The sequence below is a fragment of the Passer domesticus genome, chromosome 14 (genome assembly GCF_036417665.1).
Source record: "Passer domesticus isolate bPasDom1 chromosome 14, bPasDom1.hap1, whole genome shotgun sequence".
In the NCBI taxonomy this organism is placed as follows: domain Eukaryota; kingdom Metazoa; phylum Chordata; class Aves; order Passeriformes; family Passeridae; genus Passer; species Passer domesticus.
Window position 1 is genome coordinate 14168917 of NC_087487.1, and position 24670 is coordinate 14193586.

The following is a 24670-nucleotide window of genomic DNA, read 5'->3' on the forward strand; positions in this document are numbered from 1 at the left end:
TGGAAAGTAGATAAAATAAATGAAAAAATATATTCCTAAACCTTTGAGCATGATGAACTAGTGTTATTTACACTGGTACCTGCATTTAAAAAAAGGCAATAAAATCTGTGGCCCTCCTGCAGCAGTGGCAGTAGAAGAGCAAAGGACAACTGCCATGTTCTCCAGGAGAGTGGCAAGCACAAACTGAGCAGGGTGCAGGGAGACTGCCCAGGTGGAAACCCATTCTCTCCTATTCAGCCTGGCACTAAATGAGTTATTGAGACTGTTTTCGAGGACCCCAAAGTAGAAAATCTAGTGAAGTCGGGTTAAAAAGAAGAATCCATCTTTCTCAACAATGTTAGAGAGATAACTCTACACAAGCCTTAGATTCTCCCTTCTCCTGAAATTTTCAGATCAAGACTGCACTCTTGAGTAAGCCATCCTTTAGTTAGACACCAGATCTTGGCTCAGTAGCAAAGGAAGTAGCTGAGCTACTCGAGGTGAGTCTGGGTAACAGACTGATCCTTTCAGATACAGCTGGGAAAAGCAGAGAGTGAAAGAGATGAAACACTGCAAAGAGATTTAGCCGCGCTTCATCAGTCTCTGCTCTCACAGCTTTCTGAGCATAAACAGCAGCCTGACAGAGCCTCTCCCTCCACATCCTCTACCCCACTGCACTCAGGGGGGTCAGATGAGTTAAGACATCAGACTTCTGTTGTATTGTTGGTGGCACATAGCTGAGACACGTGCATCCTAAGCTGCTTATGCCTGACCATTGCTTACGTGCAGGGGACATGTGAGCAGTGAGGCTGGGAAGGAAAGATGTGGGTCTGGTCAAATGAGGGTATGTCCATATTGCCTGAAGTGATACAAGCTCTCAGGCACAAGATGGAAAATCTTTGCCTGCCAATGGGAAAAGTTTCTGGTGTCTGAGATTTGGAGTGGTTAGCAGTATCTCTACTTTATTGCACAATATGCCAGAACAACATCAGCTGCCACATGGGCACTTTCAAATCTGCTTCTACACTGTGTGCTATTTCCACCCTGTTAACAAGCTGACTGTCTCTCTCCCTTCCAGGCTTGATAGTCTACTTAGGAATGATGGTGGGGGCTGTCTTGCTGGGCGGCCTTGCTGACAAACTGGGAAGAAAGCAATGCCTCATCATATCGCTCGCAATCAATGCTGCCTTTGCGTTCCTCTCCTCCTTCGTCCAGGGTTATGGATTCTTCCTCTTCTGCCGCCTTATCTCAGGCCTCGGGTGGGTACCTGGTAAATCTGGCCTGGGGGAGCCCCAGCACAGCTGGGCAGTGTGGGGTGGGACAAGGAAAGGTGCTCAGGAGATGCATCCCTGGTGCCCAGATGGGATGGCATTGCCATTTAGGATGTATGGCTGTGTTACCTCACTCTTGACCCTTGGAGCTCTAATGGTGGGAAAGTTTGGTGTTCTAGTACTGCCCAAATTGTGCAGAAATGTAGGTGAGACTGAAAAATACCCACCTCCAAGGTCTCCAATGAGATCCTCAGCAGTTCCCACTGGCTGCCTGTATTTTGCCTCCCTAAAATGTGTGATCATGAAATAACAAGAGGAGATGATTAAGGGAATAGCAGGGTATTACTCTGGGTTTGTACAAACTACAGGAAACTCAGCTTTTAGAGCATGAGAAGGACCTTGTTCATCTTTGATGTCTAAGACCAGTCCAGCCAAAGAGAGATTTTCATTTTTCCTCCAAGTCTCAGTTCTGAGCAGCCCATCTGTGAGTGTGACCTTCTCTCATTAAACATGCAATCCTAACCACAAAGACATTGAAGCAGACTCTCATTTTTCTCATGTGCTGCTTTTTCTCCTCAGTATTGGGGGCACCCTCCCCATCGTGTTTGCCTATTTCTCTGAATTCCTGTCTCGTGAGAAGAGGGGGGAACACCTGAGCTGGCTCTGCATGTTCTGGATGATTGGTGGCATTTATGCCTCAGCAATGGCTTGGAGCATCATCCCACATTACGGTAATTTGTGATTTTGAATTTCTACACCACCACATTCCTACACCACTACACCACCCCAAACACTTGCACAGGTAATGACAGTTCTTATGCATCCCAGCATAAATATCACTGAAGTATTTGAAATAATAGATACCTGAAGTGCTCACAAAAGGTCTCATAAATTGACTGCATGATTGACTGATGGATACTAAGGCTGTAGATAGGACTGAATGGGGTTGCTTTCCATCTAAAGCCTCAAATGCATCCCTTAAATTACACTGCTGGAGCCTGAGCCCTTAATCTAAATGTCAGCTCATTCGGGGAAACAATTGACTGAGATTATATGGCAAAAATTGATCCAGTTATCCTTTAATCAGGGAATTACCGGATGCTGAGAATGACAGCAGTGAGGACAGCACATGTGCTTTCCCTTAGCCAAGTGTCCACACTGTCAGGGCTGTGTACCTGGTGACACATCTGCCCAGCATGTGATGGGCTGAAGTCACTTCCAACTTCACCTAAATGGATGCAGGAGTGGAATGGGTTCCCTACCCTCAGCTGGAAGTGGGAATGAAAAAGTAGATGGCTGTAAACTGGAATTTACTTGTGCTCTGGAAAGCAAAAGTCTGCATTTCACATGGAATTCCTTGTATCTTGTGTATATAACCTAGGAAAACACCAGAAGCAAATATCTACTGGAAAAGATTAATTCCCCCAGTATTCAGTGACACCAGCTGTTTGCAAAATCCTGTTTGAGGAAAGTAGGACAGTTCACAAAACCCACAAAGGAAACCACTAACATTTACCTATCCATCATTTCATTTTTAGCACATTTAAAGCACTCTCAGTATAAAGAAATATTCATGCTTTTGATTGACATGACAGAGACTGTTGTAAGAAATAGGTAAACTTACTGCAGTGGTTTCAGGTAGAAATAATTCTTTTAACTGCAACAACATTTGCTTATAAAAGCTTTTAGTTATTTACATTACAATTATTTTTCAGATGACTTTTTGATATTGTGTTTTTGTAGCTTCTTTTTTGATTTCCAGTGTTCCACCTACTCTTTTGGAACTTTGTGAAATCATTAGAACACCATAACTAGCTCAAATGAGACCTCTGCAAAACGCATTGCTTGATGATTCCCTTATTATGTGAATAAAATTTTTTATAGAAAAAAGATTTTTTAAACACCCCTTATGAGATTTGAGCCTAGGGAGAGAGCATGGAGCAATGTAAGAGAATGAGGCTGTACTTTCCAGCTTAGCAGGGGAATACCTAACTTGGTCAAACACCAGGAAAAAAGCAGGAGAAAGGTATCTCAAATGCAGGATTAGGATTTTGATGTTTTAATTTTGAAACCCTGCTCAGGTTTTGTAGGTCTGGAAAAAAGTAAACTTGCTTTTCTTGCCCACTTCCATGAAATGTGAAATACATATGTGATGTAGAAGATGGAAAGAAGCTGTCTCTACTGTGCCTCTCGGATCAGAGATTTAACCTTTGTAAACTTTCACTAACATCACTGAGAAGCAATCAATTATGGCCCTTATTCCTGTACCATTTCCCAGCCTTACTTGCCTACAGCTGCTCTGAGCTGTCCTATCACTAGGTGATTTCTAAACTCAAAGATAAAAGAAGGTTTTTAAAAGGCAGAGCCTGAGCATGCTCCAGTTTCTGTAATGAACATGAACTTTCTGCTATCTACTGAGCATGCTACCCAGCCTCCAAGAGCCACCAGTATTAAGAATAGCAAACTTTCAACCTGTCCTCTTGTCATACAGAGCTGCAAAGTTCTGAGCTGCACGAGCAGAGAAAAACTCAGAACTCCTGGTCAGTATTTTCACTTGTTGGCTCTTGCTGTTTCCAGGCTGGGGGTTCAGCATGGGAACCAAGTACCACTTCCACAGCTGGAGAGTCTTTGTGCTCGTGTGTGCTCTGCCCTGTATTGCCTCCCTGGTGGCACTGAAATTCATGCCTGAAAGCCCGCGGTTTCTGCTGGAGGTAAGATGATTCATCTCTGATATCTGCAGAGGATGGCAGGTCCCTAATGTGTCACTGTCTGTCTTTCTTTGTCCCATCAAACACACAGAGCACAAGCTCAGAGGCAAAGCCACTCCTGTGTGTCTACACCAGCTGCACAGACTGCTTGAACTCCAGAGATTGCAGACTGTGGGGTCAGTCACGGATCATTAGTGTGTCACTGCCAGATGGGGTACAGAAGGAAGGTAGGGAGAGGTGGGAATTTTATCTGTCCAACAAAGGCACTTTGAAAACATCTCACAGAGTTTGGGCGTGGAACTGCTGAATCCTGGTGGTAGAGCAAAGGGTAAAGTATACATTTCACTGAGTAAAACACTTAAACCTCAGAAATCTTAAGCAAGTTTCTGTATCTCTACTTCACAGGTGGGAAATGTAGCAATACATAGTTCAAGCCTGCAAGTCTTTAGCAGAGTTGGGATGAGAGTCCAGTTCTCCTCATCCATCTTCTCTTCTTTCATCTGTTTTTAAAGCTCTATCCCTGGCCCCTTTTCTGCCTCAGGCAGTTTTAGGACAATTTCTTTCTCCAGCACAGAGATGCTGCACTCTGTGAATACCAACCATGCCTTCAGCTCTTCGAGTTTCATGCAGCCCCGGCTGTCTGTGTGCTTCTCTAGAATTGCTTTCTCACTGTGCTTTGATAAATTACAGAGCTGGGAGCTTGAACACTTTCTTTCCTTCTCTTTGGTGTTTTCAGATTGGCAAACATGATGAAGCTTGGATGATTCTCAAGCAAGTCCATGACACCAACATGCGGGCCAAGGGCGAGCCGGAGCGGGTGTTTACGGTGAGTTGAGCAAAGCCATCGGGTAAGAAAAGCTGGACATACCCTCCTTAGTGCACCACAGCATTACTTTATTTCTCCTCGGGACTCTTTCAATGTAATCTCTCCCCCAGCAAACAGACAAAGGACTGTGAGAAACATTTTGTGGGTTTAAACTTAGATGCCAGTCTGTTTTTCCAAGAATTAGTCAATTCTGTCAATTGCAGCACATATTCTTCATTCCTGGTGTTACTCTACATCCTTTAGACCAGTGATTTCTCAATTATGCACATGTTTAATTGGCTTGTTCCAAGAGACTATAACAAAATAAGAGACATATTAGCCATGTGGGAGACCTGAGTCACTCCTTTCTCCATTCTGGCTTCTAATCAAAGTCTGATTAAACTTCATGTACTTTCTAATGAGCTTTCCAAACTCCACCTGCCTCATATCCAGTCTTTAATCTCTCCAAGGGAAAGTGGGATGAGTGGCTATTACTCATTGGTCTGCTGCCTGTTGTGAAAAAGGTCACACCAGCAGAGTTGTTAACAGTAAAATCAGAGGAAGGGTTTATGCTGGGGTTAGCTGCAAATTACTATAATTCAGTGTTAAAATCCTGGTGAGCCAGCCAGGGAAGTACTCTTGATTTATTCTTTTAAAAATGAGAGCATACATGCTTTAAAGGATGGAAAAAAAGGAGATACGCTTGTGTGTGAAACATGTATTTTTGATCAAGAAGAAGAGCAACACTATATGTTCAGAAGGGTTGTCAGGAGATTGTGCCCCTTGGGAGTGATCTTCAAGGAAAATACAATTTCATATCTAAGCATGACAATTACATGCAGGTTCATGTAGGATCTTAATGAGCATGTGTTATTTTTAGGCTACCAACCATTTGAGTAATGATAGCAAAGGTGAGAGAGACGTTTTCTTCAATTCCATCACTGGCTTTGCTGTAACGCTGAGCTGGGAAATGAAGCTCAAATATAAATATATTTAAATATATTATATATCTCACAAAGTAGGGCACTATGAGAGTCTGAGCTGAGCAGGAGAATGAAGGAGCATCTGTAGAGCCTCCATTAGTGCTCGTTCCTCCGTGACAGAGTCTGACTGCAGTGCAGGAGCTGAGCTCGGGTCGCACCTCGAGGAGCCGCGATGTACTGACACCCTCTGGCACAGGAGGGTGCTCAGTGCTCCTGGTGTGGCACAAACTGTCAGCGTTTCTGCTTTTCTGACAGGCCAGAAGTTGTCAGTGGTGAGTCAGCTTGTATGGGACAGTTCCCAGATCTGACATTTAATCGGTGCCAGGAAGAGGAATGTGGAGACTCCAGAGCTGAGCCAAGACGCTCGTTCACACTCAGAAATTTATTCAGCAGATTTTCGCCTCCTCCGTGTGTTTACAAACAGTTCTGTTTTCCTTGAATATGTCCTTTAATTAAATTTACTGAGCAAATATTTACTGGTATACATTCGTAAGTTTTCCTGAGCAGTCCAGTTCAGGTATTCAGCAGTGAAAATTCAGATTCTTTTGGTGAAGAAAACTGATTGCATTGTGTAGGCTCACTTGATGGCAGGATACATTTTCAGCTGCAAAGATTCCCATCTACACAATCATTTATCATAGAGATTCTGTCAGTGGTATTTAAAAGATATTGAATGAGAAATATTCCTGCTAGTTGTCTTAGAAGAATGAAATCTGCACAGTTTGGGTACAAGTGGCTGATCTTAGAGATAATTTTTACTGTACTTTCTGAGTCCTAATTTGTAGTGGGAATCTGAAGATAGAAAAATAAGGTAGTATGCAGGTACATTAGCCACCAAATGAAAGATTGAAGTGGACTTCATGATATTATATGATTATAATATACATGATATACATGTTTTAAATATTTCATGGAAGAGTAGAGAGAGAGACGGGATGAAGGGATAGGTGAAAAGAAGGAAGCAAGGCTTATTTCTGTTAATGGTCTCTTGCTGTAATTAAATCAATGAGCTCAATTGCTAATTAACTTTCAAGGAAAAAATAATAGGGGTTATTAGGTGGAAGCATTGCCCAGAAGACAGTGGAATTTAAATCCACCCAAGATCAATTCTAGAAACTGCAGTCCAATTTTTTTTTCCTTTTTTTTTTTCTCCTAGGTTTCCTATATCAAAACTCCAAAGCAAGTAGATGAATTTATTGAAATCCAGAGCTCAACAGGGACCTGGTACCAGAGGTGGCTGGTCAGAATCACGACTACATTAAAACAGGTAAAGAGAAGAAAAAAACTTCACACAGTGCTCCAGTGCCTCTTTGCTTCAGATCATTGCACCTTGAAACCCTGACTCTCACCTCAGAACATCTGGTTTTTGCAAAGAGCTGTAATCTGACTGCACTTTCTGTGCAGATGTGTGCCCTGCAAGCTGCCATGCTGCCAGCAGGCCCCAAAATGCCCCTGTGAGCATCACTGTCATCCAGCAGTGCAGAGCTTCCAGGAGAGCCACAGCCCCAAGCGCTTGGCTCTCCTCCTGAGCAGATAAATATTGACTCTCTCTCCCCAAGCCTAAGTGAAATTACCACCTGCAGTGAAGGCAGAGTGTTTGCTCTTTATTCTTGCTGAGACCAAGTTTCTAAGAATGCTATAATGTCTCCTTGGCTAATTTAACTCTTCACACCTGCTATGCTGCTCACCTAATGCCCATGTAGGATTGTGGAAAACCTTGCTAGAATTTCTGGTCCTGAAGATGAGCTGAAAATAAATGAAAGTTCTTAATAGCAATGCAGGTGCTATACTATTACTATACTTACATGTCAAGATAAGAGCTTGAGGAGCTGCATCCCCTCATGTTCGTGGCAGCATTTTCTGCAGTGAGTCAAGAGCAGATCTTGGTTTGCCTCCTGCTTGGCTTCATCCCTACCTGATTTCATCTTATACCTCCTGAAGTGCCAGCTGTGTTTGGGCTTTTGCTCTTCAGAGAGCTTTTGATCTCAGTTTGAAAGCACTCCTGACACCATACATATATTTGAAAAGATAAAGTTGTCAGAGGGTCTGAGAACAATCTCATATCCACGTTTGCTGATATAACCTGAGAGAGACACTGCCTCATACCCAGCCCTGATCATGCACTCCAGCTCATTACAGAGGGCTCAGATCAAGTACTCTGGCACTGAGCTGAATAAGTGATTTTTTGTAAGCCATTTACTCGATAAATATATTTTTGAAAAAACACTGAATATAAGCCACACATCTGACCTTTCTCTAATGAACCAATTTTTATGACATTAGGTTTATGATGCACTCAGAAATTAAGCTGTCAAGTGTCTGCTGGGGTGTCCTGGCAGCTAATTCCTTCTTGTGGATTTGTAGGTCTGGGACAACGTGCTATATTGTTTAACAGCCCAGTACAGGATGAACACACTGATGCTGGCTGTGGTTTGGTTTACAATGGCCTTAAGGTAAGGAAGATACTTCTTTATATTTTTAGGAAACTAAAGCACTATTCAGAGTCTGAATAGTTATTTAAACATGTAAATAAACTATTACAAAATTAATCCTGGTCTTATTTTAAAGAGTCTTTGTGAACTAAGCTTTGCTCTCCTACAAATATTGATCAATCTGATTGCTTTATATGAAGTACAAGGTGCTTTGAGCAAATCAGGACTTGAGAAGTGGCCGGTAGCACAGTAATTAATTGACTTTCTCACCTTTTGATCTTTCATTTGATCTTGTCCACACACACAAAAAAAAGACACAACCCTACCAGACTCTCAGCTGTTCCTTAGTCTAGATCAAAACCACTCAGGGGAGTCTAAATCTAAACTACAGGTAAACTTTGTATAATTTTCACTTGAATTGCACTTATAGAAATCAGCCCAGTTTGTTTATTCTCTGCTAATTTAATGGGTAGCAAGGTTAGCACATTTCTGTATTCCCCAGCCAAGGGGAACTGAAATGAATTGTCCTGCTTCAAGTGAAGGGGATTGGACCAACATGCTCCAGAGATCAGCGGGGTGCTTAGAGTGCAGAAACACTTTGCTCAGTCCTGTGCCAGAACCGAGCAAGAATTTGTGTCAGACATGCATTCACATTTGGAGTTTAACAAGTTTGCAAGCTGTGAAGTGGATCTTGGGAAGAATCGTGTGTCCCTGATGTGTCTCCCAATCCTGCTGCAGTTACTATGGCCTTATTGTCTGGTTCCCTGACATGATCCGCTATTTCCAAGACGAGGCATATGAATCCCGAGTGAAGATCTTTGATGAGGAAGAAGTGTCCCATTTCACCTTTAATTTCACCCTGGAAAACCAGATCCATAGAAATGGGGAGTACAGGAATGACAAGTAAGTGAACAGAATTTGCTTTGATGTATTCAAAAGAATAAATTTCTAGAAAGCTCTTTCTTTCTTTTCCATTTTCCATCAACTTGAACTCCTCTGTTGTTCTTTTGGACATTCAATCTAAATCTCTCAAGTCCCAGAGGCAGTTTTTGACAGACAAAATATCATTTTAATCCTTTTTCCCACCTACATTGCCTCTGTCACCGACCTCTTCAGAACCCAGGGGATGCCTGAGAGCAGTCCTGCTTCCAGCAGCCCTGTGTTGGGATCAGGGCAGCAAATGCCCACTTGGCCGTGCTGGGCAGCCCTGGATGCAGAGATGACTTCTTTTTCCTTAGCCCACACTGACATCTACTGGGCTTGGGCAGCCACTGGTAATGAAATTGCTGCTGTGTTTCCAAAATAAAAAGATAGTTCTTCTTGAAGTCCTCAATATGAATTACCCCAGCCTCTGTCCTGCAGTCCTTTAGTGCAAGCTGGGCCATGGCCATACTGGGGTGCTTCTCCCACTGCAGTCACTATCTCCCCACAGATGAGTGAGTCACCTTCTCTTTTATTGTTTTGAAGTCAGTGCATTTGCTCCAGCAGAACATCATTGTTTTCCTTCCTTTTTCCTTCTATTTGGGCTGGCCTTGTTTTTTCTTCTATGTCCAGCCTGGACACCAATCACTCTATGTTCCACAGCAGTGTAAATCCTGGTCATTCCATTACTACTATTCAAAATCTCAATAAAAAGGAAAAATATCCCTTTGTAATTTCTGTGATCTCATTGCCCTAACAGGATGCTGCTCCAGCTGCCTTGCTGGAGGGAGCTCCTCCCCATGTTCAGTGTTACACAAAACACTCATTGTTTTAATCTTCACAGCTGAAACCACATCTCATTGCCCAGCCAGGTTGTTCCAATCCCCTCAGAAACCATTTCCTTGTTATATATTTGATATACATTGGTGGGGGATCCCAGCATGTGTCCTCATGTCCTTCCATACACCTTCCCTGCAACAAGGAGCTGAACTTGATGATGCAAACCTAGCCCCACAATTCCTGTTCCCCAAAATAAAGTGGTGAGAAGTGGATGCTGGTCAAATTTAGGCATTGGGGACATTTTTTTATGCCTAGAGGAGGCACTAAATTTTCACTAACTCCATTGAGAATTAAGGATATTCAGCACCTGGCTGGATGAAGACATAAAACTGTGGTGTAAATCACTACTCTCCTCCTTGGCCCTCTCCATTTCAAATACTCAAAACCTCATCAAGCTAAATTGCAGTAATGCCCAGAAATTATCTCAGTGTGGTTTACAGCTGTGTTTGCTCTGCAGCCCTTGGCTGTGAGCTAAAACTCCATGGAGCACCAGCCATTGCTCTCTGAGTCTTGTGAAGTTGGGTGTTAAGAAAGAAAACTGCAGGGGGAAAACAGGTTTTAACAGCTTTTGGGAGTAAATACATCACAGGTAAATGCATCACTGAGCAAATGCAGAACAGCTTAAATTTTGCTGTAACCTGTGAGACCCTCTACATGGAGCAAAACACTTGAATAATCTTCTTGTGGTGTTTTGTGCATTAATAATTTCTGTTAGTAGGCTCAGTCAAGAAGCCCTGCAGTGCTCATTTAAAGGTGTAAACAACCATCACGTTACGCTGTGTTAAAAGTGCTCAATTCAATTAAGCTGCAGAGTATATGTTAGAAGGCTTTTTTTCATCTGGTGACAGTCATGGCCTCTTTAACTGGAGCAATAATGCTTGTTCCTAATAGCTCCTTACATCTTCTAAACGTGTCTGTGCATTACCTAATACATCTTCTCAGTGTTCCTGCAGAATCTCACAGGTAAATCAATATTGTGTCATCCTTCAGGCAGCCAGGTCAGACATGACACGCTTCCCATCAGAGGAGAAATCAATCACCTGACACAGTTTATTATTTTTAGTGAAATCTGTTTTCATTACATGATAAGTAATAAACCTCAAACAGAGATGGTTACAAGCAGAACTCAGATAATCTTCCCACTCTCTCCAGAATCCCTACTGCATTTTCACTTAAAAAATCACTTTGAGTTTAAACAACTGTCAGAAACCTTTCACCAAATGGCTCAATAGGCTCCTGATAATGTCTGGTTTTATTTATGATGGAGGAAGGGGGAGACTAAGGAAGGCAGCAAGGTCAGCTCATGAAGGAAATACCCTGCATTGAGTGGAATTCTGTCATCTTCAGACAGATTAGGACTGAACACGAGAGGATTTGTGTCCCCTCAGCTTTAGAAGCACATTTTCTCAGATGTGATTATTTTGAAGAAAAGAAAAACTGCACAAATCGTAAAAGATCCATGTCTTTAAAAAAAAAAATACTATTCAGACCCTTCTCTTATAATAAAACACAGAAGGATCTGGAGGGAATTATGCATTCAAGCAACACCTTTTCTGTAAATGACGCTAGAAATTAGAATTAGTGCTCTGTCTCTTGACACAGTCACTGCACACTATACAGTGTAGAAAATATCTTAAAACATAGAGTGAAGTTCTGTTTCTGCCCCACAGATTTATTGGCATGAAATTCAAGGAAGTGAGATTTGAGGATTCATTATTTGAGGATTGCTACTTTGAAGATGTGAGATCCAGTGAGACCTTCTTTGAAAACTGCACCATCATCTCTACTGTCTTTTATAACACTGGTAATGGGACTCCTGCTGCAGTCATCTCTGTAACTAGGAACTTTTTTTATCAGAAAACTACTTTATTAGAACTCTTTTATCTGCTTTCTGGGAGAAAGGATGGTAGGGATCTGTGTCTTTGAGTTCGTGCTGGGTAATGAGAGTGATGCTGGAGGAAAAGGGTGTCATGCATTTGGAAGGAGACCTCAGGTGGCTCCATCAGTGATTTTAACCCCATGACTTCTGGTGTCTCTGGGTACTGTATGGGAAATGCAAAATTCTGTGCCTCAGGCCCTGACAGGTTAAAGTAATGGCAAAATTCTCAGCACTTTACAGCTCTACTCAGTAAAAATATAATTTCAAGCCACCGGCAGCTGAAGATCATCAGCAGTAAAATAGTCACTAATTTATACCAAAGAAAGCTCTTAACTTCTACTCTAATAAAGAACAAATTATTTTGCTATGAAAACCAAAGCCTGCATTGCCCTGTCCTTGTGGCATGGGGATACTGGTTCAGTATACTGAGTATACTCCACAAATAAAATGAGTTTATGACCTTGCATTTACCAGGAGCCAAAGATTCAGCTAGACTTTGCCATTCTAATAAATTTCCATTGAAATAAATATTCCCTGGCCATTTCCTTTGGATGAGAAACTTCTCTTGGGTCTTTGGTTTGGTCCTTGCTGTTGTATGAGGAGAGTTCAGCCAAGCAGGGTCAAGCCTTTGCCTCTTTCCCTCACAGATCTCTACGAACACAAATTCATCAACTGCAGGCTCATCAACAGCACCTTCATGAAGGAGAAGGAAGGCTGCCACATCGACTTTGAGGAGGACAATGATTTTCTGATCTACCTGGTCAGCTTCCTGGGCAGCCTGTCTGTGCTGCCAGGCAACATCATCTCTGCTCTGCTCATGGACAAAATCGGGAGGATAAAGATGATTGGTGAGTGGGGGCAATGGGTGATGGGGCAGGACAGGCTGGAGCACACCCCTGCTAAGAGCTCTGCTTGCTGGCATGGCTCTGGTGGGAATGAGTCCTCCCCAAAACAAAAGGAGCAGAAGGATAAAGACTAGAGGGTGGAGCAAGTGATCCATGGCAGTGAGAAACTGACCTACTCCCCTCCTCCTCACCCTGTTTTTCTGTGTGTCTGTAACATCTTTTCTTAAATTATTTTTTAATTTTGCCTTTTGTGTCAAATCCAGCATATTTTTGCAGTGTTCAGCAAATCAGGGTCAGAGCTAAAAAAGGACCTCTTGGTCCTGTAGAGTTGCTGCTGAAGTCCAAAGCCTGTGTATAAATAAATCAACATTTTGCTTGTAGCAATGAATATTCACAAAAGTTATTTGATGTGGCAGCTTGACAGCCTAGGAGTTCCCTCTTTTGGTTTTTCATCTGATTTTCAAATGATTGCACAAGCAGCTTCAGAGAGCATATGGTAAATTGACTGACCATGTCACAGCCAAGAAAGGAGCCACCCTTTAGCATCGTGGGAATAAGTCATCAAGTTATCGCCTTATCAGCTTTATGAATACTTTGGAAATTGCTGGTGTTGCAGCCTCCAGGGTTCAGACCTTGCTCTCATCCCATGATATGGGAATGATGCCCTGAGGGAGAGCCAAAGGAAGGTAATAAAATCAGGGATGTGGCTCAGGGGTAAGGCATGAATCACTCTCTTGAGCTCTTCTCTCTCCTGTGAGAACAGAGGGAAGGTTTAGCTCAACCTCACCTTCAGACAGGTTAAAGTAGAGCAAGATGACTGTCTCAGGAATTTACACTGAGGGAAAAAGAGCATTCATGTGAATTTGAAAAAGACCCAAACACGCCAGAGGGTCTGTGAGAAATAAATTAGAGGAAGCTGAATGAAAATCACATTGTCCATCCTGCAAACATGTCAGTATTTCAGCATTTTCATCTGGAATTGAGATGACAGCTGGAGCCCTAAATGCTTATTTCTCCTGCAAAAAGCAGAGAACAGGACAAAAATTAGTAATGACATGCTGAAACGTTTCACTATGGAATTTCCAATTGAAAGAGCCTTCTGGCATCCCACCTGTATCACTCTGTCGAACATATTATTTCTGGTCAGGTTAACAGGAAAACTGAAATTCTCCTTTGTGTTGTGTGCCTCGGTGGGGCTTCAATTCATTTCTATCACGTCCTGCCAAACCTTCTTTTGTACAAAGCAGATCTCTTGGTGCCCTCACCAGTGCTGGCCTGGGCTTTTGCAGCAGGGGGAATATCTACATCACACTGTGGGGATGTAGTCTGGCCTTGTACCATGGAGGAGAAGTGGACAAGGAGTCCTGCACAGCAGCTTTTCATAGGCAGGCCACTACAGTGGTAAGATGCAAAATAATGTCCAAATTGAAGCATTTTAGTTACACTTCAGCATCCAAATTATTTTGGATGGCACTAAATTGACTCCAAAACTACCAAACAATAGAGAAAATTGTTTGCTTTCCTGGTAATAAATGGAGATATTTCACTGATAACAGAACATTCTGGTGAAAAATTGTTTGATTTTTCCCAAATTTCAACTTTCTGTTGAAATTTCCCAATGGGGTAGAAAGCAGTGATGTAGCTATTAATATTTCTGAATCTGAACTGTGCCTAACTGAGCATGAATGCTCTCACTTTCTCCCTCGGTGATGTTCATAAAATTATGGCTCCTGTGCAAATGTGCCATGAAATCTAATGATGTTCTTATAATTAAAAGAGACCTCAAGTGCTTCATATAAGTGACTGTAAATTATCCTAATTGGGACTAGAAATGTGTCAAGTGATACGATATGAAATGCACAAGCCTATCACTTGAAACTCAAGTTGAAAAACCTTCACAATGATGCTTCCTCCTCACTGACTTTCATGTTTACTTGCCTCTGCTCTTCCTGGGTCCATCTGGAAGTCTGAGATGCTGGAAGCCTGCCTGGAAATGCCTGACTTCACAGTCTTTGTAGAACAGGACTATCAGCAAGATCAGGTGGGCATTGAGAATATTATCAGGCTGGCTTCCAGCATCAGAGAATGACAGAAAGGCATCAAGGTGGTTTTGATCCTCAAGGATTTAATACTGATTGGGACGAAACGCCACCACTTGAAAGCCATCTTTAACAAAAGTGTTTGCTCAGCTGCGGACAGGGGAAGCCGGTGCCAGCGTTTTTCTATTGGTTTTTCCCCCTGCAGGCGGCTCGATGCTGATCTCAGCCGTGTGCTGCTTCTTCCTGTTCTTTGGGAACAGCGAGTCGGCGATGATCGGCTGGCAGTGCCTCTTCTGCGGGGCCAGCATCGCCGCCTGGAACGCCCTGGACGTCATCACCGTGGAGCTCTACCCCACGGACAAAAGGTGCTCACAACACTTCTCCTCTAATTCCACCCTCTACCTGATCCTCTTGGTCCCCAAGGGAAAAAGGCGTCCTAGAGACGTGTAGGTGGGGGAGCTGTGTATTTTTATTTATTTTGCTTTCACCGGTCCTTTGGGGTGTTTGATCCTGGGTCAGAACAGACATTTGCAAGCACAATTCTACATGTGTGGCAGGTTGAACACAGGGATCACGTGGACATATGGAAATTATGGGAAATTATGATAAATCAAAGAATCATAGAACCATGATGTCAAAGAATGGTTTGGGTTGGAAGGGACCTTAAAGATCAACTAGTTCTAAAGCACCAAATGAAAGCAGTACTCTGTAATTTCCACGGATGTGCATGGAGGTCTGGTGTTTCACACTGCATCCCCATCCTCTCATCATGGCTCATCTCTGGGGCAGCCCTCCCATCCAAAACCTGGAGAAAACCATGTACACAGAATGATTTGGGACACAAGGAAGAAGACTCTGGGACCATGTCCTGTGGATTAAACCTTTCCTCTCATCATTATAAGCCCCTTTTTGCCTTTTTCAGACTGTTGGGGGAAGCCAGAAATGAGGGAGAGGTAGTTGTACATTAGAGGTAGTTGTCATTTAGCTGCTGGGTGAAATGGGATTTAGAGGAGAGCTGTGGTTGCTTCTCTGATGACAACCCAGTCCAGGCAGCCCTTGGAAGAGATTTGAGGAGATCTAGAGCAGATTTTGTCCTGCTGTCTTTGGGGAGGGCAAAGGCTGACAGAGTGGGCCACTCTAGGGAGAAGGTGAGATGAAAAGGAGAAATTAGTGCACACAGACATTCTCCCCATTCACACAGACATGCAAAACAGCTGTATCTATTTATCTACTTATTTAGTCCACCCAGTTTTACTTGCTAGAAGCATAGCCCAGGCAACATAAGAACATTCACAAAATTACCCATCCAAACCTTCTGTAGCTGTGCCAGAACCTGCCTCCTAACCATCACTTTCTGCTTTTCCTCCCCACAGGGCAACAGCCTTTGGCATCCTCAATGGGCTTTGCAAGTTTGGTGCCATCCTGGGGAACTCCATCTTCTCCTCCTTCGTGGGGATAACCAAGGTGGTTCCCATCCTTCTGGCCTCCTCTGCTCTGGTTGGAGGTGGCCTGCTGGCTCTGCGCCTGCCAGAGACTCGAGAGCAGGTCCTGATGTGAGCAACAGAGGCCGTGGGGGCTTGTGGGGGGGCAGATGTAGAAGAAGAACAAAAAAGAGCCATGTCTGGAAAACCGAAAACGTTCATTCTGTACTTTCTGTCGATACCTCAAAGCGAGACGGCAGAGGGAAAGAGGAACCCAGAGGGATTTAAACAAAACCATCATTCCTGACCTTATTACAGCCACAGCTGGTGCATGCAGCCCCCACACACCCCTGGCAGAGCTTGGGTTCCACCCTGCCTATGCTGGGAGCCCCCCTGTCCCTGTCCATCCCCTGCAAGGACACCAGAGGCAGGCAGCGGCTCCATGCCCGCGTGGGTGTGACACGGGAGGACAGACCCGACCCTCCTGCCTGGCCATCCACCTCAGCTGTGCTCAGACACACGGAGCATCCGGGGAGGGCAGGTAACCAGCCTGCTCTAGGCGAGCTCCAGCAACAGGGCTGAGAGTTGCAGATGTGGCCACGGGCCCCAGCTGTCTTGATTTTGGGATTACCACTCCTGGTTTCTTGAGGATGTGAAGATGGGTGCTCGGCTGTCTCAGAAGACTCAGAGCTTCAAAGCCCTTTACTGTCTTCACTTGGGCACAGGGAATCACTAGACACCTTCTTGCTGTGGAAGAGAAATATCTAAATAATTATATATATATATATATATATGTATTTACAACTACTTGCAAACGTACATACACCCATTGAAGTGATCAACTATTAAAATTTAGAATTTCTAATTCCTGCACCCTTAAGAGGACTTTAAGAGTGACACTAAAAAAAATCCCAGTAATTCAAGTTTATCAGGAGTCATGACCAACTTAGTAACACTTTGTTCTTTACATCCAGATACCAAATATTTAAATGTATTAGTGGCTGGGAATATATATTTCTATAACGATTGAGAGGATTTTTTCCTTACAGCTTTCACAGAGGAGACATTGATATGATATTGGAGCATTCCACAAACCAAATGTGTACATATTATCCAGTGTAAATAGGGGATTTTTGCCTAATACCTAGAGAATGGTAACTGTGAATTTACCAGCATTTTAGCCATATTATTTGAAGAATATGATGCTTGATTTTCTAATATACTTGGGTCTCATTGAAACACTGTAAGCACAGTTACTTAAAGCCATTTAACCTTGTTACACAGGGAATGCACACAGCAAGCTCTCACTGTACAGAACATTAAATTCCCCATTAAGTGGCACAGTTTAGTTTGGTATCCTGTGGAGAACATTTCTGAAATTCGTGTGCCCTTTTTATCACTCAAGTTAAGTCCTGTTGCACCTAGAGGCAAAGTGAGTTGTGCATTTTGGGGTGTGTTTTCTTGGGAAACCAGAACGAAAAGACACTGTTCAATAACACACCAGTGCTCACAATGGATGAGATAACACTAATTATACCCTTTCAACGAGCTCAGCAACAGACCAGAACTGATCTGAAACCACCACATAGTGCAGCTAATTTGTCAACGAGGATATTCTGTGACATAAAAAAGTTCTTTTGTACTTTTGCTGGTGATCTTCTCATTTACCTTTTGTTGGTTTTTGTTTGTTTTTCCTTTTTTTGGTGATTTTTTTTTTGTTTGTTTTTTAAGAAAACCAAGCAAGGCTAGGCTGAGATTTTGCAGGAGTGATCTCACACCCCTGCCTTTGGCTGCACAGGCACAGCCCCTTGCACTTAGGCTGGCTGGAACAAGGGCCAGCCCAGGCTGCAGCTGTGGGACTCAGCGTGGTGCTGCTGCAGGGGCAGCTGAAGGACACAGCAGGGTTAGACCACGAGCAGCAAATCCTTGCCAATGAGGCAAAAGCCTCTAATGAGCATCACTTTTATCATTGTGTCAATCAGGGATAAACACTCACGGATCAGCTAGGCTACAATGGGCTGTTTGAGATTTTTGACCTTTATTCTGAGGTTTATGAAATTGATGAAATCACAAGCTGCTGTAGTAACTGAGCTTATTATGCCTCATTTCTTCATTTTATGGGTAGCTTAAGGCTTTTTTTATTATTATTTACTCTATTTGTCTTCAAAACAGCAAGGTTCCTTCTCTAAGGTAGGAGTGAATGTAATTATGTCCTTTGGCAGCAGTTCACAGCTTCTGCTCAGAATCACAGCCCAGAATGTGAGTTTTTTCTCTAAGAATATCTGGTCCTTTTGCATGATGAGAAACAGTTTAAATATGTATTTTAACACAAAAGGTCACTATGACCTTTAGGTTTCATCCATTTTGTTGGGCTGTGCTTGGCAATTACCACATTGCAACTGGACAGAAGGGGAGAAATTTTGTTTCATTTTCTGGACTATTCGCTTGTGCAGCTCTGAGGAGCTAGAAACTATTTATCTAAATATTTATTTTGCATAACATTCCTATTTACATGTCACCCAATGCTCACAGCAAACCTGACTGTTTGTGTTCTCCATTGACATTTTGCAGTGACATTAATGACATCATTTATTTTGCAAAACTTCCCTGTTAATTTCCAGAGAAGGAAGAAACTGAAATCATGAGGAGATAGAAATGGCAAGGTAATATTAGGAAATAATATCCAATATTAGAAACCTTTATTCCTTACAAAATGGCTCTTTCACAGGCTGCTGAACCTCACCTCAAAGACCAGCTGGCACAAGGTAAAGAGTAATGGGATCTCATGGTCAATGTCACCTGGAAATTCTTTGCACCCCTAAAATCCATGTGTCAGTCACGTGAGGGCTAAGGGATATTGCACATGTGGGGACAAGGCTCCTGCCCCTGGCTGACCAGGGAGTTTGTGACCCGACAGGGAGAGCAAGCACACAGCACAGCTGGCTTAGGAGAGCCTGAGATAAAGGACAACTGTGAGCAGAGAAGGAAGGCAGGAAAAGCTGAGGAGAGCTCCCATCACCGAGCTGAGACACCTAGGGTTGGACTGAATGGATTGTCATTAATTAATAATGGATTGTCATCATTCCCAGCTGAAAGGCAGAGGGAATGTGTGGGACCCTGCCCAGGCCCTGTGCTGAGCTGGAGATGGCTTGCTCTGGACAGTTCTGCTTCTTCAGGGACTGAGAGATCCAGGGCAGCAGCTCCAGCTCAGGCATTGCATTTGTGACATCTGGGCTGATATCTCCCACCCAATTCAGTGGGGACAGGCTTAGTCAATATTCCCAATGTGTTTGTTTGCTCTCCTTGCCATGGTGTAAATCAGTGGAGCTGCCAACTGCTGCTCTCCAGAGCAAAACAGCAGCTGGGTGCAGACCCCTCTTCACTGGCTGGGGTTTGTTTTGGGCTCAGTTTCAAGCCTTGGCCACCTGCTAGGCTTAGCCTCAGTCACGGATCCTTGAGCCTCAAGCAAGGGAAGATTTCTCCTCAGGCACCTCCTCTGATGGCTCAGCTTAATTTCTGCTGTAAAATCAACATTGCCCCTGCTGTTCAAGGGCCAGCACATCTCCTCCCTCAGTTCCCCTGCCCATGGGGGCTGTCTCTGTCTTGGATACACTGGACCATCCACGGAGAAATCTGCTGACCACATGGTCTCTGCACAGCAGCATTTCCATGGATTTGTGAACTTCACTGCAACAGGGACACAGAGGGAACTTGCCTTAAATCCCAAAGATCTCTTCTGGAAGACAGCTGGATCTCCTCATGCACGTGTGGCACAGCAGGACAGCCACTTAGCCAGGGACACTGTGGCATGGGAAAGGTGAGTGTAGGGAACCCAAACTGGCTGCTGTGGCTTTGTGATTTCAGCTCTACAGCACTGTAATGGGAGGAGTCCCTTGCTGAATTTCTGAGCATGCAGACACAGGCTGGAACACCAAGCACTGTTGACACTATTATTAAAGACCAGAGGTATTACAATAAGAGTTCTGCCTCTTTGTGTTCCTTGTTGATTTAACAGGTTGTGGTATTGTGGTTTATTTACTCCAGCTGTGCAGGACAGCTCCTGTTACTGCCTTTGGCTCTGCTACATGCTAGAGGTGGTGGCTGCAGCTTGTGCTGGGTGTGGTGATCCCCCCCTTGCCCATATTAGCATCACTCTTTGAAATTCCTTGAAATGCTATGGGACTTACAAATGGTGGTGTTTTGGATCTTTTGGACTATGAAGAGGGTCAGTCTTGGAAAACCCATACCCAATGACAGCGGGTCTGCACACTGGGAAGTGCTCAAGCATCCTGATGTCCTTCAGTGATGCTGGAGAGGCACTGAGGGATGCTCCCCAAGCCTGGGAGTGGTCCAGCCCCAAGGCTGGCTTCACACAAGGGCACAGAGCAGGACTGCATGGAGCTGAGCTTTCTGCAGATTCCAGGTCTCATCCAGGTCCTGCTTGGAGATCTCCAACAGCAGAGTATACTCTAATGCTCTTAAGGAGGCCCTTGGTCCTCTTATATTACCTGCATATGTCCTTTGACTTTCCAAAGGAGTTACAAAATCTGAGAGGATATTTTTAGGTTTATGTAGATTTGAGCCCAATGTATTTTATTTTGCATTAAGTTTTTCCCTCAGTTTCTTACCCTTCTATTAGCAAATGCTGCTTTTAGGAAGAATCAAGCCTGGGAACTGTGACGGAAACAAAATGAAATTAATTTCTTTGCTGTATGTGATGCTAGTGCTGTATAAATGTACACACACTGCAAGTTCCACTGTAAATATCACCCGGTGTCGTGCTGTAATGGAAAGTTTCATTTAGATGTTCTGTCAACTCTGTGTGTGAAATAGCCAATTCCAGTCCCTTGGTTCCTTTTCTTCATTTAAAACCTCCTTTTATTTTTTTATTTGCTCTGTGTCTGGTCGTCACTGGAAATTGCAGCTGTTCCAATGGACTTTGTTTTTGTTCTCTCTGTCACATTAAAAGGCTGGAAGAAAAAGAATGGCTCTTGTAGTGTTTGTGTTTAATGAATGTTTTGAGCCTTTTCACAAGTGCTCTACTGGCTAACTTTGTACCCTGACACTGTAGGGGCTTTCTTTGATGTTTGCTACTTGTTCATCCTCCTTCTTTCATACAATCCCAACTCAATTAAGTCTGCCTTCTATCACAATCCTTTCACACCGTGGACTTCTAAACACAGGACATGAGAAAATCTTTACCCTGAGAAGTTTTCAGGTAGGAGGAAGCACAAAATATCTTCAAATGCTGTGCAAGACCAAAAAGCTAAACTCTGCTTTGTAACGAGAACACATCCCCAAAGAAGCACTGCTTTTGAGGCTTGGCACACCATTTGACCACAGTACACTCCCTTCTCGGATGCATTTCTAGGGATGTGAGCTCTTTCTTTCTATTTGCAGCTCTTTGTATACATCTAACTGTCCAGGCCGTGCTTTCAGAGCAATGACACAGACTGCAGCAACTGCATAGAGAAAGAGCTCATGGCACAAGCAGTGGAGGCTGGCTGCCAGACTGTGGGGCTTGTGCAAGAATTTCTTTATGTAGAACACAGAATGCAGTAACCTCAGTTGTCCTAGGACCACTGAAGGGTTTTGCTTTGAGTCAGCTCTGGCTTGTTGTTAAAAAATTCAAGTGCTGAAAAGTTGTGTGGTAAATTAGGGATTAGTCCTCTCATCATATCCACTGCAACGTGCTAAAGGTAATATAAAAATGAGAGATAAAGAACCAGAGATATTGGAAATGTAATAAAGAAACTGTGAAGGGGACTAAACCAGCATTTTCCCTCAGCTTGGGTTCACCTGGATCCCATAGGACCTGTCTGGGCTGGGGTCCCACTGGGTGACTCAGAGCCAGCAGCAGGGTGGGGATGGTAAGGACTGGTCTCAGGTGGGAATCAGCAAGGGCTGGTCTCAGGTGGGAGCTGCCAGCTGTGAATTTTGCAATGCTCCTGTGCAGCTGCAGAGTGGAGAGCTATGGAGTCACCCTTCCCTGAGCCCTTCTGTGTGTTTGGCCTGTAGGAAAAAGTGCATCAGCAAACACCATCAGAAAGCATTTTCTACATAGTGAGTTCTTAGATAAAGGTCAGGGATTTGCACTGAAAGCCTTGCAGGTGTTTTTGAGTTGTTCTTACTCCAGGCTAGTTGACATTCTGCATAAGGCTGAAGTCTCAGTAAGCAGAAAAATCCCATATCTGAATGTTCAGAGAGGGTTGCTGATAAAAACAGTGCACAAAAACCCCTGATTAATTTTAAAGTAGGGTGCAGGGAATTTAAAAGCAGGATTACATGACACATCTGCCTGAGATCACACAGGATGGACTGGTTGGTAAGAAAACCTTTGCAAATCTGTGTTCCTGCTTTTCCACATTGATGTTCCTGCCCTGACCATCATCATGTGGATTTTCTGGCACAGATTCTTGTAGCTACTAATAAATGACCCAGATTCCCTGGATGTGCAAGTTCATCCAAGCTGTCACAGAAGGTTACCTGGTGGAGGAAGAAGGCTGGGGATGATGGCATTCTTAGCAACCACAAAATAAATCCATCAGTAGGTCTGGGTGATGCTTCTGAATTGTGAAGTGACTTCATACTAATAATATGATTTGACTCAGGTTATGGTAAGATGACAAATCAGTGTTCCTGTATCTCAGATCTTAAATTGGGGACTTTAAAAGTAGAGATAAAACTTGGCAATCTGAGCTCACATTTGTTGAAAAGACAAGGGAAGGGCAAAACTTGGCCAGGTGCTTGTGGATGGGAAATGGAGCCCTGCTTTTTCCAGGTTGAGGCAGAAATTGCTGGACTCTGAGCACCATGCCAGTGCACAAACAATAGTATGATTCTGGGGCTGATACTGAGTGAGTGTGTCCTTCTCAGACAATATTTTTTTGTGAACAGGTGATTATAAACCAGAAAAAAATGATAAAAAGGTTTTTTTCACCGTTCTCAGTGAGCAAGGAGAATTCACTGAAGAACTTTCAGCTTCCAAGGCCAATGCAAACAGTTAGGGGATTTTATACAATTTTTAACATTTTAAGTGTACACAGTTATTACTGCACTAACCCACATAGTACTATTTGAAAATACTAAAAGTAAGATTTAAATTTATTGTTCAGCACTTCTTTTTTCACCTATAAAAGTATGTGTGCACATACATGCACACATATGCACTTATATGTAAAACTAAATTGTTGCACTTAACCTTACTGATGATGCCCAAGCTTTTTGGGGGATTGAAAGACCAGGAGATGGCAGCAGTTGCCCACAACATTGACTGGTCTCTGCTCACCAGTAATTGCTGGAGGCTGTGCCCAGGACCCCCATCAGACAAACAAGGTGCTGCAGCAGTGCCATCAGATACAGCTCACAGAGCTCTGACCCTCAGTGAAACCAGGGAAAAGGAGGTAACAAAAAAAGTAGTGACTCAAAAGTTTAGGGAACAAACAGCACTGACTAATGCCAAAGCTTTTGGAATGCAAGTTGTGCAAACCTGAAGCAAAGCAAAGCAAATGTAATTATGGGGGAGAAAATAAGGATTTCTGCTTCAGTGGGCTAGTGCAATGGTTTTCAAGCTTTCTCAGCCTGCACATCCTGAGTGTTTTCCAGGGGAGATGTAGATTCCTTGTAATAATGTGGAGAGACTGCAGCTAGAGGAGAAAAGCTGTGCACTGGGCAGTGCCTTTCCTGCAGGGCTCTGAGCAGGGCTGCACCAGCGGTGCCTCCTGGGGCAGCCTGCTGAGATGTGTAGGGATGGGCTTTGTACACAGGTCTCCAGCCCAGCTAGTCATGGCAAGATGTCACCAACATTGTCTCCTGAGTTCCCCCTTCTCCAGGAGGCAGAACCTTCTGCAGTTAAAATTTGGGCTATTAAAAGGAGAAGTCTCACCACAGAGTGGTTTGGTGAACCCCTCCCAAATCTCTGTATGAGGAATGTAAGGCAGAGGACAGCACAGCTATTTCTAAGTGCTTTGCTTATCATCTCAAAACAACCTGAGGCCACAAACCCTCAGTGCTTTCCCCATATGGATGATTCAGACCAGAATTCTGATCCTGCTGGGAATTAACCAACTGAAATCAACATTGCAGCTGTCCTGCCACAGCTTCCAGAACCCACAGAGCCCAGCCTGAGGCTTGTGATCCTCTTGAGCAGGGCTTTACCCCAGCCTTACTACTCACTCCCACCACACCTGGACCACACCACAGCTGAGGTCCACCATGGATTTTATGTTGATGTTTTCCCTCTGAGAACCACAAGTTTAGAATTCCTGCAAAGCTGAAAAGCTTCACTATTGAAAATGAACAAAAGAGCTACTCAGTAAATACAAACAGAGCTAATAGCAAGGAAACCAAAGTCAAACCTCAAGTGGCTTCATTCCTCGCTTGTGTTATTCTTCAAAGCAAAGGGACACTCCAGGGAGGACGTGACTTCCCAGGGCTGCAGCCTGTCCAGCAGTGGAGAGCCATGGGCAGGACAGGAACAGAATCCACTCCTGTCCTGGGGTTTCAGAAGAAGTTGGTAAGATTTCTCCAGAGGGAGCCCTTTCTTAG

The 24670-nt window shown here is 43.6% G+C and overlaps 1 protein-coding gene across 3 annotated transcripts in view; it reads left to right on the forward strand.

The window, feature by feature from the left end:
* Positions 1-17849, forward strand: part of SV2B (synaptic vesicle glycoprotein 2B) — a 60671-nt gene extending 42822 nt beyond the window's left edge. For all 3 annotated transcript variants that reach the window (XM_064388651.1, XM_064388649.1, XM_064388650.1), the window contains exons 3-13: positions 1058-1238; positions 1830-1981; positions 3828-3961; positions 4695-4784; positions 6903-7013; positions 8111-8199; positions 8917-9081; positions 11610-11743; positions 12466-12666; positions 14908-15067; positions 16076-17849. In XM_064388651.1, the coding sequence (XP_064244721.1) occupies positions 1058-1238; positions 1830-1981; positions 3828-3961; positions 4695-4784; positions 6903-7013; positions 8111-8199; positions 8917-9081; positions 11610-11743; positions 12466-12666; positions 14908-15067; positions 16076-16259 (1601 nt within the window). In that variant the 3' untranslated portion in view covers positions 16260-17849. The remainder of the gene's footprint in view (positions 1-1057; positions 1239-1829; positions 1982-3827; positions 3962-4694; positions 4785-6902; positions 7014-8110; positions 8200-8916; positions 9082-11609; positions 11744-12465; positions 12667-14907; positions 15068-16075) is intronic.
* The last annotated feature ends 6821 nt before the right edge of the window (positions 17850-24670 follow it).